Source organism: Anolis carolinensis, chromosome 4 (assembly GCF_035594765.1).
Source record: "Anolis carolinensis isolate JA03-04 chromosome 4, rAnoCar3.1.pri, whole genome shotgun sequence".
NCBI lineage: Eukaryota > Metazoa > Chordata > Lepidosauria > Squamata > Dactyloidae > Anolis > Anolis carolinensis.
In genome coordinates this window covers 123840613-123857623 of record NC_085844.1, presented here as the reverse complement: position 1 = coordinate 123857623, position 17011 = coordinate 123840613, and the positions used below count along the sequence as shown (strand labels likewise).

The 17011-nt window shown below is 40.1% G+C and overlaps 1 protein-coding gene across 5 annotated transcripts in view; it reads left to right on the top strand.

The window, feature by feature from the left end:
• cacna1e (calcium voltage-gated channel subunit alpha1 E) overlaps positions 1-17011 on the top strand; it is a 600666-nt gene that overhangs the window by 572148 nt on the left and 11507 nt on the right. For 4 of the 5 annotated variants that reach the window (XM_062977736.1, XM_062977734.1, XM_062977735.1 and 1 more), the window contains 5 exons: positions 740-846; positions 4039-4147; positions 8069-8197; positions 10542-10722; positions 15137-15327. In XM_062977736.1, the coding sequence (XP_062833806.1) occupies positions 740-846; positions 4039-4147; positions 8069-8197; positions 10542-10722; positions 15137-15327 (717 nt within the window). The remainder of the gene's footprint in view (positions 1-739; positions 847-4038; positions 4148-8068; positions 8198-10541; positions 10723-15136; positions 15328-17011) is intronic. The other variant, XM_062977737.1, reaches the window with a different exon arrangement.

Below are 17011 nucleotides of genomic sequence, written 5' to 3'. Positions count from 1 at the left end.
CCAACCCCAAATGGGGTCCCCTTTGCTCAATGTTGGAGTCACAAAATTTTTATCAACAGTAAAAGGTCACACAGCCATTTACACAATATGCAGTATTTAGTAGACTCAGCAAAAAATGCTTCAGATGGACTCCACCAAAAGGAAAATTAGCGTGTTTCACAAGACTTGCTAATGCTGATTTATTTTCAGTAAATGCTTGATTGTTATTCTTGTTTTATATACCTATATACCTGGAGTCACATAAGAATTTCTCAGGCAGAAAGGGTCTTGAGTAGAGAAAGTTTAAGAAGCCTAATATCAAACAAGCCCAGAATCAAACAAGATGTTCATGATTTACATATCAGCTCTGTTCACAAAAACAGACTGGGCTGAGAGCTTTTTTTTAACATCAAAAGATGAGGATGAGATAGTCCCTCTGCCAGTATTTGACATTACTGTGTGTATCCTCATCTGCACCGTAATATTGTAAGTGAGCTAGATTGCTGGAGGAGCGAGGACAAGTATGATTTTCCTACATTCTTATCCAGATACACACACACCACACACATACCTTTACTTGTAAAATGAAGGCTATTCCATCCCACAACCTGATATAAAAGAAAATTGTGTGAAGAAGCCATGTGAATAAATGTGAATTAATCACAGTAATTTTTCTTATCATATCTAGTTTGATTCTTAATGTATGTTCAGTCAACTGTTCCTAATAATTATGTTTTTTCCCTTCTGTTTTGTAATTCAGAAAAATGCCCCAATGTTCCAGCGCATGGAACCTTCCTCTCTTCCTCAGGAGATAATTTCTAATGCCAAAGCTTTACCTTACCTCCAGCAAGAAACCTTTTCAGGACTGTAAGTGTAGACATTTGAGTAAGCAGCATGTTCACATTGGCCTTTGTATTCCAGTTGCAGCTCTCAATAATGCTACCAATGCAAAGATTTAGTAAAAAAAAAAAATAGTAGGAAGGAGATCTGAAATAGATCCAAATGTCTTAATAATAAACAAGCCAGTGCATTCTAAGGCTGGGATTCTCAGCTTGGCATCAGGGGGTACCTTCTTCAATGCCTACTAGGAATATCAATCTTTTTTTTTTTTTATTTCATCCTTCAATGCAAAAAACACCCCCACCTTTTTTGTAAAAACAAATTTTGTGCAAAAAGTTCCACCCTGCTAGAAAAAGTTACAACAGTATCTGAATGTACTGAGATACTGTTTCTTACATATAATAAGACAGTCAGTGAATATGTTTTACATGCATACCAAAGTTTCTTGTCTCTAGTTTTAAAAGAATTGGGAAGAGCTCAGATAGTGGACAGCTACACATGAGGAACTTTGTTTTGCTGATAGCAGCATGGGCTATTTGCTAAAACCTTTTCCAAAAAGAGACATAAAGGGGAAAAGGTAACCTATTTCTCCTGCTGTCCTTCTGGTAAACTTGAGGGAAGGATGTGAAGTGACCCAAAATTTATCAGAGATTGGAGAAGGTGGTTGAGTGGCCAAGAGACTTGCAAGGGGAGAAGATGGAATGACCTATGAATGGTAAGAAAGGGCTGCCAAGGGATCTCAGGGTAAAGAGGGTGCAGAGTCATTCAAAGAGGGTTGAAATTAATGTTTGGGAGCTGGGCAACTAGCAGAGGGAGCCATGTGGTGGGAAAAAGCTGCAAAGTCTGTAGGTGCTGGTGGAAAACTCTGCAAGATGACAGAGAAGCAAGGTTAGGAGGCCTGGAGAAAGCAGTGGAGTTGGATGGAGATAGGTGTAAAAGGAATTGGAAGTATGTATGAAAGTTTGAGGAAGAGATAGAACACATGGTTGCATGTGTTTATTTAATAAAACCTCATCACAAAGGTCCATAGATTCACCACACATCATAGCAAATACATTAGGTCCCAGCATGGGGCCTAGAGAATCTCCATGCCCTGCATCACATGACTTACCAGGGACCCCGTCACATGTGGAGAAGCGTCACTGCCAGGCTCCCCCCTTTTGTCCTGAAGGCAACATAGTAAAGCTCCTGTGTTGTGGCAGCGGTGGCATACGGCACTTCCTCTCCCTTTTCCTGATGGAGTCCAGCCAAAAATACTCATGCGTCATGTAATGTGTTCCGTCGGAAAAGAGGAGAACAACTGGCATACGATGGGGAAAGGAGCCCATCTGATGAAGTCATATGAAGCAGTGTTGAGGGGCAAAGTGTGTGATCCAGAAAGAGTGTGTATTATACTGTGGGCTGAATTGGAGAGAGATGATGAGCCCCTGCTTCCAAATACGATTCTGGCTTTGCAATTGCACTGCCTTAGCCATGGAAGCAACATCTTTAGTTTGTGGCCCTTCTACATTTGTTTATTTTCCTTTTTTCATACTAGAGAATGTTTGTCAAGGAAAACCACAAGAATAGGTTCATGATGCCTTTAAGTTGTGGTGGTAGGAAGTTGAAGTTTGGAAACACTAAAAAGATTGAGAATGGTCCCAAAAAAAGAGACTTGTTGCATTTGTTGTGTTTTGCAAGTGTGTTTTTTAATGTTGTGGATCAGTTCCAAATTATGACCTGCATTCAGATTCATGGGTACATTATTTTGTCTTCTAGCTTCACCAGCTGGCCTTGCTGTGAAAAGGGTGTTTTGTGACTAGCCCTCTCAGAACCAGTTCAGCAATGGTTTTTGGTCACTGGGCCTTTACCCTAATGGCCTTCCTGCCCATGAAAGCTTCACAAAAATCCAGATATGGTCATCAGTCTAAAAGAATGGGTGGATTCTGATTTAAGGTATAGAGTAGTTATTAATATAATACTAAAAACAGCGTATTTTACTATGGAGAGGCCCATGATATTCCTTAAACTGGACAGAGAAAACACAGAACTGAAAACCATTTTTTACAAAGAAAATTAGATTAAATACCCAGGTATACTTACTGCTTTTTTCTCATTTCACCTTCAAAGTTTCCCAGTCATATTCTATGGCAATATTCTCTTTCTGTGTGTGCTGGTCAGATCTGGGGAGAAAATGTTGACTGTATTTTTCAAACTGAAACCTAGGAATAACTCAGAATAAAAATATCTCTCAAAGAACCTCCTACATGTTCAAAACTTCCTCCTCGCGTAGGATTTACCCATAGTCAGGACACTGGAAATATTTCATTGCTTCAATCCTTACTGAACTAGATCTGGCCTGTCAACCATCACCAAGTGTTACATAAGGACTAAGTTTATTTAGAAAGTTTGATGAAAGATCCAGCACTATTTACTGAAACATCATATTGATGTCATTAGTCACATGTTTTGAGGTGATTGTTCTGCTGCTATCCTAATTTCTGTTGCTTTGTTTCTTCTATACAATCCAGGTAAAATAACAGCCTTATAGAAATAAAATGTATAAACTTTAAAAAGGCTTAAAATTAAAGCCTAGTATGTCAGGCCACTCAAACATACCCTCCATATTTGGTGAAAGTCTATTGTGTGTGTGAGATACATCACGACAGCAGTAGAAATTAACTTTCAGACTAGCAACACAATATCAAAAGGCCTGGAAAATAAAAGCCTTCTATTAATTGTTCTCCTAAGATATGCATCTGGTAAACTTTCCTATGAAAAGAATATCACAAAATAGGTGTCCCCACTAAGAGGAAACTATTTGTAATATAAGATATTTACTTTTGATAGCCTCTACACTGGGGACCTCATCACAAAGGCCCATTAACTTGCTTTGCATCATGGCGAATCCATGGGCTCCCAGTGCAGGACGTGGAGAACCTTTCGCTCCACGCCCCGCGTTGTGTGACTTACTGTGACCCCCATCCCACGTGCGCTGTGTAATGGGATACGTCCTGAAAGGGGAGAACAAGCATTGTATGATAGGCCAAGTAGACCATCTGATGAGGTCACAGATCTCTTCAGTTATAGTGTTCCTAGAAAGTGTAATTTCTCATTATGACACTAGCTTATAATGAAATAGGATTATATTTTCTTTTCTGGGAAGTCAGATAAATAAATAATAGATGCAACATTGTCGTGATCTGTGATCTTTCATTTGAAATTGGATTGTCCTTACAGGAGCAGCCGGAGTGGGTTCCCCTCCTTGAGTCCCCTCTCTCCCCAAGAGATATTCCAGTTGGCTTGCATGGACCCAACCCATGGGGAATACCAGGAACAGCAATCTCTGGTAAATCGATGGGGTATTATAGATTATTCTTCCACTGACCTATTTTGTACTGCTGTCAGGAAGGTTTTTTAAGGGGAATCCTTGAGGTATCATTCCATTTCTTTTAATTATTAATATTCCTGCTTGATTTAAAGTTTTCATATGCTACCTATATAAATAATTTGATTGATTCTATCTTCTCTCCCTCTCTTTCTCTGTAGATTTTAGGAAATTGATTATTTCTTAAAAATATTCTGTCCTTGATAATGAGAAATGATATTATTATTATTATCCTCACTTTTTCCTAATACAGGGACTGTGTATATGTTTAATAGTGTGGGGGAGGGGGCAAAATCCAGAGTGACTCCATACCTCAGAGTGGAACAGGAATCTTCCAATACCACATCCTGAGCTCCCCTTTTAGTAGAATCAGAGTCACTATAAAACATCCCAGTAAGTTGACCCAGAATTATATCATGCTCAGTGTTATCAAAGGCCGCCAAGAAGTCCAGCAGAACCAGTAGGGGCACATTTATCTTGTTTAGTTGCTGGTGTAGGCCATACATTATAATTACAAAAGCTGTTTTCATCTCATAACCAGGCATGGAACCAGACTCAAATTGATTTAGATCTGTCTCATTCAGAGATGCCTGGAAATGGGAGGCTAACATACATACTGGTATTTTGCTGAAAAATAGAAAATTGGGGATTGGTCAATCATTATCCAATACATTATGATTCATTGATTTTTTTTTCCTTCAATACATGTCCCATAGCCTACTCAGACACCCCCCTCTGGCCTGTTTGGTAAACCAAGAGGGACAAGGATCTAGTACATGTGTGGTGGGTTTTGGCACTCCAAGGGTTCTAGCTTCATTCTTCGACTGCACAAATTGGAAAGTACCCAAAATGATTGAACAAGCAGGATCCAGATTTACATCCAATGAACTAGGGTCAGCTATGAACTGGAACAAATCTGAACAATTTTATCTGGAAAGGGCCATGAAATTCTTCACAGTGGGCTGTTGAGCGGTTTCAGTGTTCTTGTGTGTCGAATTGTAACAGACCACTGATCACTTGAAATATATTCGGTTCCAACTACTCATTCTAAAAGCAATTTTGTGGAATCAGTATCTCATCCTATTTATTTATTTATAACATTTAAAAGTAAAAAAAATCAATGTATTGAATTGATTGTGTATATACACTGTGTGTATATACACAGTGTGACATAAAATCTCAAATCCTAAGACATGGATAAAATCTCCATTAAAACCCTTACTTTCCCTGTCCCGAGGGGAGGAGACATTCCTATAAATCTCTCAGGTATCTGGTGATGCAATGCAAAATTGTCAACCTTCTTAGTATTTAAGAAAACATTAAGTTTTTTTAGAAAATATATTAATAGTAATAATGCTCTAAGACAATACATTTATTGGTACACTAAAAAAAGCATACAATTGGGACAATGTTCATTGCAAGGTGTAGCTATTGACTAAAAGTGTTAATCGGAGCTGCGAATCATGTGACCCATCAGCCACATGTGGTCTCCTAAGGCCATTGCTGAGGTTCCCAACTGCCCACCATAACTGAAAAATTTGAGAATTTTGCTTAAAGTTGCTTCTAGATGGCATGAATGTCTTATAAAGGCACCCACATATAAACCTCATTGTTGCATTTCCCAGAATACGTAAAATTAATGTGACCTTCTGCATTTGTCAGTAATGGCTGGTATGATATGAGTTAGTGGCAGTGAAAAATAGATCCTTGGCTCTCCATAGTTGCCTTCCCCAGGCATAATGAGGAAGGGTATAATACCTTACAATTCGCTGCACTTTTCCAACAAAACTGGATGCAAGTGAGGAAATTTTCTTAGGATATATTGTGGTTTCCAAATCAGTGGAGTTATAAATCTGACCTGTGTTTAAGTCCATACTTAAAAGAAACTATCCAAGGCACCAAACCTTTTCAAAAAATAAGCTCAGACTGAAACTCAGAACAGATTCTCCACCACCTGCTAACATGGAAGCTGCCATCTGCTGCTGTGCCCAATTCTTGTAGCGCACATTTGTCCAATTCTTCCTGAATGAAATAGGGGTAAATCAGGAAGCCAGGAACAGCTGAGTTGAAGGATGTTAGACTACCAAATACAGAATTTAGAATCTGGATAAATCTGAATCGAGAATCTATAATGTTAAAATGATTCATAGGGTATGAAGGAGCCCCCAGATGGCGTAGTGGACTAAGTGACTTGAAGGTTGGGTTGCTGACCTGAAAGTTGCCAGGTTCGAATCCCACCTGGGGAGAGTGCGGATGAGCTCCCTCTATCAGCTCCAGCTCCATGCGGGGACATGAGAGAAGCCTCCCACAAGGATGGTAAAACATCAAAAACATCCGGGCGTCCCCTGGGCAACGTCCTTGCAGACGGCCAATTCTCTCACTCTTCGGTTGCTCCTGACACGAAAAAAAAATAGGGTATGAACAACCTAGAAGAGTGGTTCTCAACCTGGGGTCCCCAGATGTTTTTGGCCTACAACTCCCAGAAATCCCAGCCAGTTTACAAGCTGTTAGGATTTCTGGGAGTTGAAGGCCATAATAACATTAGAAAAATCTCTATAGGTTACCAGTTCTATATAATGGATCTGGTAAGCTATAGAGATTCTGCTAGATATTCAGCACCACCAATAAACCTAATAGTCTGAGTTTGCTATCTTGTCACTACCACCAAAAAAAAAAAAAGAACTTCTGGTAGACAGAGCCTTTTGCTCCATCCCTACTCAGAAATGAGTGGTATTTGGGAGGACTTCTTCCATGTGACACCTGACTGTGGATCCCCAGGTAAACCCAAGTGAAGTAATTACTGAACAACAGGATGGTAAAATGCATACACACTGACTGTAAACAAATAAGCCAGATCCCCAGGATACTGTCAATTTTTGTAATGCTATTATGGTTATTTCTCACATACATTTTGAAAATATTTGACCCAGTATGTTCATTAGAGCTTTTGATGATGGTTTTTTCACAGGTTGCCTTCCTTTTATTATATGTAGACATTTCATCAGGTGATTTATGTAAGGCTGAGATACGGTATCTAATCCCGGATTTGTGTTCATCTTGTCTTGAGTGCTGATGTCCATGGTCCTAACTGAACTGTTGATTCACATCACACAAATGTAAACATGCACCTCTGGTTCACCTTACACTTTCTAGCTAGCAACATTAGTGTTTGTGTGTTTGTATGGTTATTTACATGTATGCGCATCTGTACACCACACTGACACTTGTTGAACTGCATTGCTATATAGGTCCATGTGTTTCTCAGAGTATAACACTATATCCATAAATGTTGTATCTGGCATACACACAAATACATACAAATGCATCTCTTTATCCTATTTTGCTTGTTGGTCTGAAGAGAGACTAGTAGCAATCTTTTGACAGATTAATCCTTTATGACTTCTTTCATGCTAGTAATACACTGCTCACTAAGTTCCTTCAACAAATATATATATTCTTTATTGTCATTATCTGCAAATGGGCATTGCACACAATCATAAGATCCTAACAAATTCTGGAGGTATGGAAAAGTCCTTACTGATCAGACTTAATTTGGTCAGATGGATAGATACTTGGATGTAAGAAGAATCATCCAGAAAAAGGAAACTGGACTGGATTTCCACACTCACTTAGACTGAAAATAATATACCTGTTCTCTAATAAAATTATAATTGCTTTTAAAATTGTAACAATTTTAAGCATATTTTCTTGGAAGAGAACTACAATAAGTTTAGATTACTGACTCTTTCTCATAAGCACATATCCTTATATACCCCTGTTCTAAAGCCATTGCTAACACAGTGGTGGAAAAGACTTTGGCTGAAGATGGCAAGCAATGTAATCAACAAAACCCCATGAGCTTGGCTGTGTGTTTATTTCCAGGAGCCAGAGGTTAGAGAGTTTAAAAGAGTACAGCCCTCTAACTGTGGCAGCTACCTCCCGGTGGATACTCAGGAACGAGCGGTATCTGGGAGGGCTTCTTCCATGCCACGTCTGACTGTGGATCCCCAGGTAAACCCAAATGAAACAATGACTGAACAACAGGATTATAATATTACATACAACACACAGTTCTTTTTCCACATGAGTATGTTGCGTAACTTTATTAGTGCCTACCACCTAAACTGTTTCAGTTAGCTGTTTATACCAATCCAAAGAACTCGCTGGTTCCAGAGTCCAATGCTGTGCTTCAGTGAGACAAAGAACACTTATAACTCCCCAGTTTTTCCAGTTGGTGAACTGAAAATATATATTTAGGCATTGCCTCAAGGTCATTATGAGGCAAAATATGGAAGCAAGCCTTAGTAGCTCAGCTATCGCCCTAATCACTTATAAACCTTCTTACAAGTCTGGAATGAAAATGAGGAACAGAGCTTTAGAGGAATCATCTTCCTACCCTACTTCGGCCATTGCTGGCAACAAAAAGAATGCCAACTGTTTGGAGGACCCCTTCCCCCACTTGGAAAGTATTTATTTTTCTTGACATTCATTGTCTTCTCTTTAAAGTCTTTTCCCATTGTCTACATGCCTGCTGCCAAGCATCCTGTCCTGATCAGTCTTGGCCATTCTTCATCCCTTTGTCTGTTGAGCAGGGTTTTTTCTGTCTGTTTGTCTCATAATCAGGTCTGATTAATAGAGATACAAATTATTCCATGTTTGAAATTGGAAGCCTATCTTACATTGCCGCAGTAAAATTGATTGTCTCACATTGGAGGGACTTGGTAACAGAATGGTCCAGTTAACGTCTATTGTGTCTAGTCTACCCCGTATGCCCTGCATAAGCAAACAGCAAGGGGAGTAAAGATCTTTAGCAATTTGCAGACAAATTTGTGCTTGACAGCAAGGGCAGCATGACAGCTTGTTTCTGTTTTTCTGTCATATTTTCTCCCAGAATAACTGTTTCCAAATCTATAAGGCAGATGCTGTCACTCTCTTGCCATGAGATGCACAGGGGGGCTTCCAGTGACAGCTCACTAAAGCCACATGAGGGAGAAAGACGGAAGAGGAAACTCATATTTTGTGCCAAGACAGGCACTTCCAGAGTGAAGGATGGTATCTGTGGGAAGAAAATGTAAAAGAAAAAACCAAATAAATATAAAAAGTAGCAGGAAGTAGGCTGATGGATACATTAAAAAGCAAGATAGTAAATGAATTAAAGTTGAATCATGATGGAACTAAGAAGAAGGAAATAAAGGACTGAATTTATGAACGCAAAAGAGCAAATTCTCAGGAGAGGTTATATTTTGATAATGGGTTATGGGGGAGAATGGAATACAAAATTAGAATGCATTGTCATTTAATCGCATGGCAGATCGGCCTCTCGCTGAAGTAATAAACCTTGCTTCTGCAGCTTCAGACAGCAGTGTGGGCTCCCGTGTGAATATTTCTCCATATAAAACAACCAACATAGTGAATTAATATGTCAGACTAAATGCTAGGATAGCGCTTGTCCCCCCATAGACATGCTAGTTTATTATTATTATTATTATTATTATTATTATTATTATTATTATTTGCAAGGATTTTCATCCATGTATGAGCTTCTCTGCTACAGTGCAAAGCAGTATAGCCTAAACACTGTTTACAATTGTACTCAAAGGTAGGCCACTAAGCAGGCCCGGTCCAACGTTGAAGCGGCTGAAGCCACTGCTTGGGGCGCACGTCGAAGGAGGGCGCTGTCAAGGGCTTCGATTGCTCGCGCGGACACACCAGCTATGCATCCGTGCGAGCGATAGAAGCCCTGCAGAAGGAGGAAGGCCTCCAGTAAGGCCTAGCTTCTCATGACATATTGTCATTACTGGGTAGAATCTGTTTTTTATACCAATTTCTACCTCTAAGTTAGAAAGATTTGACTCCAAAGCCAAAAGTACCCTTCCAATTTAATACATAAGTATAATCTGATCTGTTTAAATTAAGCAGAAGATTCTGTAGACCCAACATGACTCGGCAAAGTTCTTAATCCTTCTCTAAACGAGATCTGAAGTGATCGGATTCCAGTAACAGGCTAGGAATTTGACAAAATGGAGTCCCTAACTCAGTAGAATGAATGAATTCATTCATTTATTTGATAGGCCATGCTACTAATAGTGTAACATAAGACAATCTGAACAAATTCAGAGATAACTAGAACAATTAACTAATCTCATCTGAAGTACATATCTGACAAATTAAGTGTAAGATGCTCCTCCAGAGTTCTTTGTGGTAAAATTTCTTAACATTTATCCAGATTTGGTTATCCCTGTCCCACACTAACATTAAACACCTTGAACTGATAATAATAAACTTGCCTCCTGCAAAGCAGAGAGATCTTGCCAGACATTAACCATCCTTCCCCTTACCCCGGATGCATTTCTAGGTGGTTACAGATCCAGGCTCCATGAGACGTTCATTTTCTACTATCCGAGACAAACGGACTAATACCTCCTGGTTAGATGAATTCTCCATGGAAAAAAGCAGTGAAAACACCTATAAGTCCCGCCGTCGCAGTTACCACTCTGCACTGTACCTATCTTCACGGCGCCTCAACACAGATTCAGGTAATTTGAGCATGACAGTAAGACACTATATGTGTGTGTGTGTCCATGAGAGAGAGAGAGAGAAAGAGGAGGGGGAAAAGAAAAGATTTGAGATGATGTTGAGTATTCTGAAGTGACGAAGTTTCAGATCCCTCCTCAACAAAGGCCAAGAAAATTCCATTTCTGTTTGAAAAGAATTTGCAAACTACTATGAAATTTCCCCATAAGATATGCAGTCATAATGAAAAAATAATGATCTGGAAGGTCCTTCAGTCAGGAATGTCACGATATGGTGACATTGTGATTCCCCCCATTTCCTCCCATTGCTTTGCTGTTTCACATAAGATTTCTTCTTTTTGATTGATTAATCCCCAAGAGCAAATACATTGTTGATGAATTCCAATATGAAATACACACGCAGCTAATATAAAAATCTACAGCTTGCATACAAGTTTGCACGCAGCTTGTATGTTTTTATGTATGACCCACCCACAGCTGATTTGGTCCAACATCCTTACTTCTGAAGCTGTGTTAATAATAATAATAATAATAATAATAATAATAATAATAATAAACCAGTAAAGAACTGGTGGGATCACAAACTTGCAAAAGTATTGGAAAATGAACACGCAAAGATACTGTGGGACTTCCGAATCCAGACTGACAAAGTTCTGGAACACAACACACCAGACATCACAGTTGTGAAAAAGAAAAAGGTTTGGATCATTGATGTCGCCATCCCAGGTGACAGTCGCATTGACGAAAAACAACAGGAAAAACTCTGCCACTATCGGGACCTCAAGATTGAACTTCAAAGACTCTGGCAGAAACCAGTGCAGGTGGTCCCAGTGGTGATGGGCACACTGAGTGCCATGCCAAAAGATCTCAGCCAGCATTTGGAAACAATAGACATTGACAAAACCACAATCTGCCAAATGCAAAAGGCCACCCTACTGGGATCTGCACTCATCATCAGAAAATACATCACACAGACTTAGACACATGAGAAGTGTTCGACTTGTGATTTTGTGATATGAAATCCAGCATATCTATCTTGTTTGCTGTGTCATAATAAAATAATAATAATAATAACAACTTTATTTATATTCCACCCTATTGCCTTATCTTCCTTTAATTATTTTAATTGCAATGAGTAGTGTGTCCCACTGACTTAATCCAGGTTAGTCCTACACAAACTAACCTGAAATAAGTCAGTGGGACACTCTTCTGACCAAACAATGAATAAACTCATGAGATGAGTTAAGGGGTTAATCTGTGTAAGGTGACATTGCAGAACTACTGTTCTTCTTTACTGGTAGTGTGGATTAAGTGTAAGGCATAGATGGGAATTCTGTACTACTCCAGATATTGTTAAATGGCAACTTCTAGCACCCCTAACAATTGGCTGTGCTGGTTGGAGCTGCTGGGGGATGTAGGCGAACATCATCAGAAGGATACACGTAATTCCACCTCAACTTTAAGAATATGCACATCTCTCTTCTTTCTGATCAGGTGAGTTCAGCTTGCATTAAATTGAATATGTTTTTGCCAAGAATAGGTTGGAAACACAAGAGCTGCAAGCAGGCCATTCAAGACTTAAAGAGAAAGATGATAGACCAAGTGCAGAATAACCTGGAACAACTCCAAAGGATACTTGGCAAGCAGCGTGTCATTTGGAACATGCTTATGAAAAGGAAGGAGGAACTAAAGCTGCTTTGTTGTGGGTGTTATAGCATATTCTTTGTATGTGTGAAAAGGTGTGGGCTGCAACATTCTGTGCATCTAAGTGTGCAGGAATGCTGTGATTTCATACGGATGTACTATAGGGAGTTGGGGAAGTTCAAACAAGGACTGAACAGTGCTAAACTACTGCTCTCCTAAGGTATCCTGATGAAGAAAGTTTCATGGACATATTCAAAGATGAAGAACTAGTTAGTTAGTTATAATTTACCCTGTTGAAATGAAATTGTGACTACATAAGCTTTTATGAGATTTACTTGACAACGATAGCACCTTTCATGGTGGAACTGTGCCTTTTGGGTTACTTTTATAGTTACATGTATCTTCACTAAGTGATAGAAGGTAATGTTGTCACACGGTACGACCACTGGATGGTGTTCTGTTGTGAATGAGAACAGAAGAGTTTGCTTTATATTACAGGATAGTGGCTCATAGCATTCAGATGATTTTATAATCAATTAACAGTGTCCTTCTTGTTCTGTCAAGAAACATAAGAATGAAGCATTACTTTCCAAAAGCCACAAGGCTAATTAACTACTTTAAATGGCTTGGAACTATGGCTGTAATGAATTGTTTTAATTTCATCTCTGTCCTAAACTAGTCTACTGAGGGCAAACAAACTGAAACTTAATCCAGACAAGACAGAGGTACTCCTTCCCTGTTGAAAGGCAGGTTAAGGAACAAAAGACCTCATCACACTGATGAGCTCCCCCTCCTCCTTCTGTCCTGCTTTGCTAACAATCGCCGGCAAAATAGAAGGTGTGTGCCTTCCCCTATCATCCCCTATCACATGGGAGAAGGGTGACATATCGGTGAGTTGGCATCCTGCTGCTTTCCCCATCAGACAAGGGAAAGCATGGCATGGTGCATTGCCGCATTGCTGTTTCCCCCATCAGATGGGTGGAAAACTGTTTGAGCTACCCAAAAAGCAAATTACTCGCCACAGTGGCGAGGAAGCTTCTTGCAACACTTCCTTGCCACTTCGCCCACTGATGGCGTGGGGTCTTGGCCTGCGTCATCGGATAGGGTGCATCTGGATCTGTGGCCGAAAAGGAGCCCCAGCTCCATAAGGGACAAACAACCTCCTGTGTGATGAAGTGGTAAGACTCAGCCTGTTTTGGGATGTGGCTATGCTCCCCCTGAAATCTCAGGCTTATAGTTTTTGGTGTAATCGCGGACTCAGTGCTGACTCTGATGCCCAAATTTTGGCAATAGCCAAGGATGCATTTGCACAATTAAAACTGGTGTGCATGCTGTGCCCATTCCCTAAGATGTCAAATCTGGATACAATGGCACGTGCCTCAATTATATCCAGTATGACTATACTATTTTACTACAAAGAAAATCCTCCTATGGAAGATACAACATTGGTCGGGTTCTTTTTGTCGCTTTGGGCTACTGGTGCTGAGTCACGCTGCTGCTGATGAGTTGGTCTGCTGTACTTTTATGAGGAGGGTCTTTTGTTATTAAGCTCACTTGCCCAACAAAGACTTTGGTTTGCCTGCTATATAATTCAATGTGCATGCTCCTCTAGCTCAGGTCCCTTCTACACTACCCTATATCTGCTTTAAACTGGATGATATGAGTCTCCACTGCCAAGTAGCCTGGGATAAACAGATAATTTGGGATCAGATCCTGAGATATAGGGGCAGTGTAGAAGGGGCCTCAGTTGCCTTCGACTCCATTTCGAGTCGGGGGGGGGGATGATTGCTCTGTGCACGCAAATCATTTAGCATTCAAATCCAGGGGAGTGGGTGAGCTCCTGCTGTTCACCCCAGCTTCTGCCAACCTAGCAGTTTGAAAACATGCAAGTGTGAGTAGATACTCACACTTATAGGTACTGCTCCGGCAGGAAGGTAACGGCGCTCCATTCAGTCATGCCAGCCACATGACTTTAGAGATGTCTGTGTTTTAATTTTATTGTTGAATTTTGTATATGTAATGCTATGTTATGTCGTTGTTTGGGCTCGTTTTTGTGTAAGCCGCCCCGAGTCCCTTCGGGGAGATGGTGGCAGCATATAAGAATAAAGTTATTATTTATTTATTTATTTACGCCGGCTCTTCAGCTTAGAAATGGAGAAGAGCACCAACCCCCAGAGTCGGACACGACTAGACTTAATGTCAGGGGAAAACCTGAAGCAATTAGTAGAATAGAAGTACACTATAATATTCTGATAGATGCTTTGATATGAGGTGGAGAGAAGTCAACTGTGCTTTTAATGTCTTTATGTATTTTTATTTTATTTGTATTCTTTTTTAAAGGGTCGGGACACAGGGTTGATGGGGGTTGTGGAAAGCGAGGAGGATTGTTTTCGTATTGCTTTATTTTAGTTTGTTTATTTTATTTTAATTGGAATTTAAGTTGTATCTTTTAGAAAACTCAATAAAAATTGAGAAGAAGAAAAAAACACATTTTGACTCTCCCCCCCCCCCCCAAATGTTGGTGAATGAAAATATGCCATAGGTCTGATCGTGGGGGTGAAAGGTAATAAAAGAGTTGAAACATATGGCTGCAAGAATGCCGTAGGTTTTGATCTTGTGTGTAGAATAGAAGGAAAGAAGTTGCTAGTGCCAAAGATAATTTAGAAGGATAATGCAGCCATCCTATGGTTATTAGATATTGATTCGGGGTTTAAAACATATGATTGTGTTTCTCTGTGGATTTTGCATGTAACCATGGCTATGTCCTACACAGGCCATCGATCTGACACACATCGGTCAGGTGGCAGAGAACGAGGCCGATCCAAGGAACGGAAGCACCTCCTCTCTCCAGACATTTCCCGTTGCAACTCAGAGGAAAGGAGTCCACAAGCAGATGGTGATTCTCCAGAGCGACGGCAATCTAGATCTCCCAGTGAAGGCAGATCACAGACTCCCAACAGACAGGTGAGTGTGTGAAGCTGCAAGATAATGTAGGTAGGGAGACTATTCACCTCACCACACAGGCCGATTTGTCCATCATGCGCTGCTTCCCCTCCACTTTCAGCATGGAGCCAACACACAGGCACTTCCGGCCAGGCTCCATACCAAAAGAAGAGAGAAAGCGGCACACGTCACTGCGGCAACATGGACACTTTCCTGTCTTGTCTTCCCAGCAATGGGGGGAAGCCAGGCGGCAATGCTTCCTCCATGGGATGATGAGCAAGCCAATTCACATTATAGGGGTGTGGAGAAATGGCTTCTCCGTGCCCCATGCTGGAAGCCCATAGATTCGCCACAATGCAGGGCAAAGTCTTGGGCCTTTATGATAAGGTCATATGAGATAGGCAAATGCTGCAAGCATCTATTTTATTGTGAACATGTAAGGCAAGAAAATCCCTTGTGTCGGTTACAGAATTCTGTTGGTCATTGAAGGATAAAACAGAAAACCTAGGGGGAGGGGAATGATATAGACTACACTATATCAGAATAAGGCATGACAAGAAGATAGATTGGGAGTTCTCTATGTTGCAAACTTTTTGTTTATTCTATTCATTTATTATATGAGACATCTCAAAAATCTCCAGCAGACTTAACGTAATATTAAAAGAAAGAAAAATAATACTAACAACAACGTTACCCATGAAATACATACATTAAAATACATAGTACCAATATTAAAGCACAATGCTCAATGAATGCAAATCTGAAATTCCCAGTTTAAAATTGACCTGTCAAACTTGCCAGAAGAAATGGGTCTTCAGTTGTATCTTAAATTCTGACAGCTGATTTAGCTGTCAAATCTCTTCCAGGAGGTCATTTTAAAGTCTTGAAGCAGCTGATGAAAAAGTCCTCTGGGTGATGGTTGCCAGTCAGGTTTTTGCAGGCTGGAGTAGCTGCCCTCAGAGGTCCTCAGTGTCCGAGGCAGATTGTATAGGAGAAGGAGATCCTGTTGATAACCTGGAGCTTTAAAGGTCAAAACAAACACTTTGCACTTTGTCCAGAAATTAATTGGCAATCAGTGGAGTGTAGAATGGGATAACATTGCTGTTCTAGAGCATGATAGAAGTTCATCCTGGTAGCAACTTGTTACAATCTTAAAAGACAATGATACAATCAATACATTATTTAGAACTACTAGCAAAGCACAGTCTAACCCATAGGTCAGTAAACAGACTCACAGCTCCAGTCTTCCAAACTTACAATCTTATGTGCTGTATTCAACGACCGTAAACATGAATCACAGCAGATAACAGATTTACCTAAGAAAATGTTCAGTATCGTCTCACTAGTTTGAATTAATTCCCCAGCATTGTAAAAATTACTTTGGCCACATTGGCATCCAAATGCCAAATCATGCTTTAAGACTGACAACATTTTAGCACAAAAAGAAGCTCGGACATTTCTGCCTCTCATTTTATCCAACTACAGCTTATTGAAATATGCAAACCTGAGCAAACTGCAGTTAGCTCATTGGTAAAGCAATCCTACTTCACACATATAAAGTTGACTTGTTTCTTTAAAAAAAAAATAGAATAACCTTAGGGGTCTTATGTAACCCTAAAATTAAAATGGAGTGGGACACTTGTAAGGCTCCCACAAGTGCTCTGTTATGCTGAACAATGCTTTATATATTCACAAAGCATTAGTA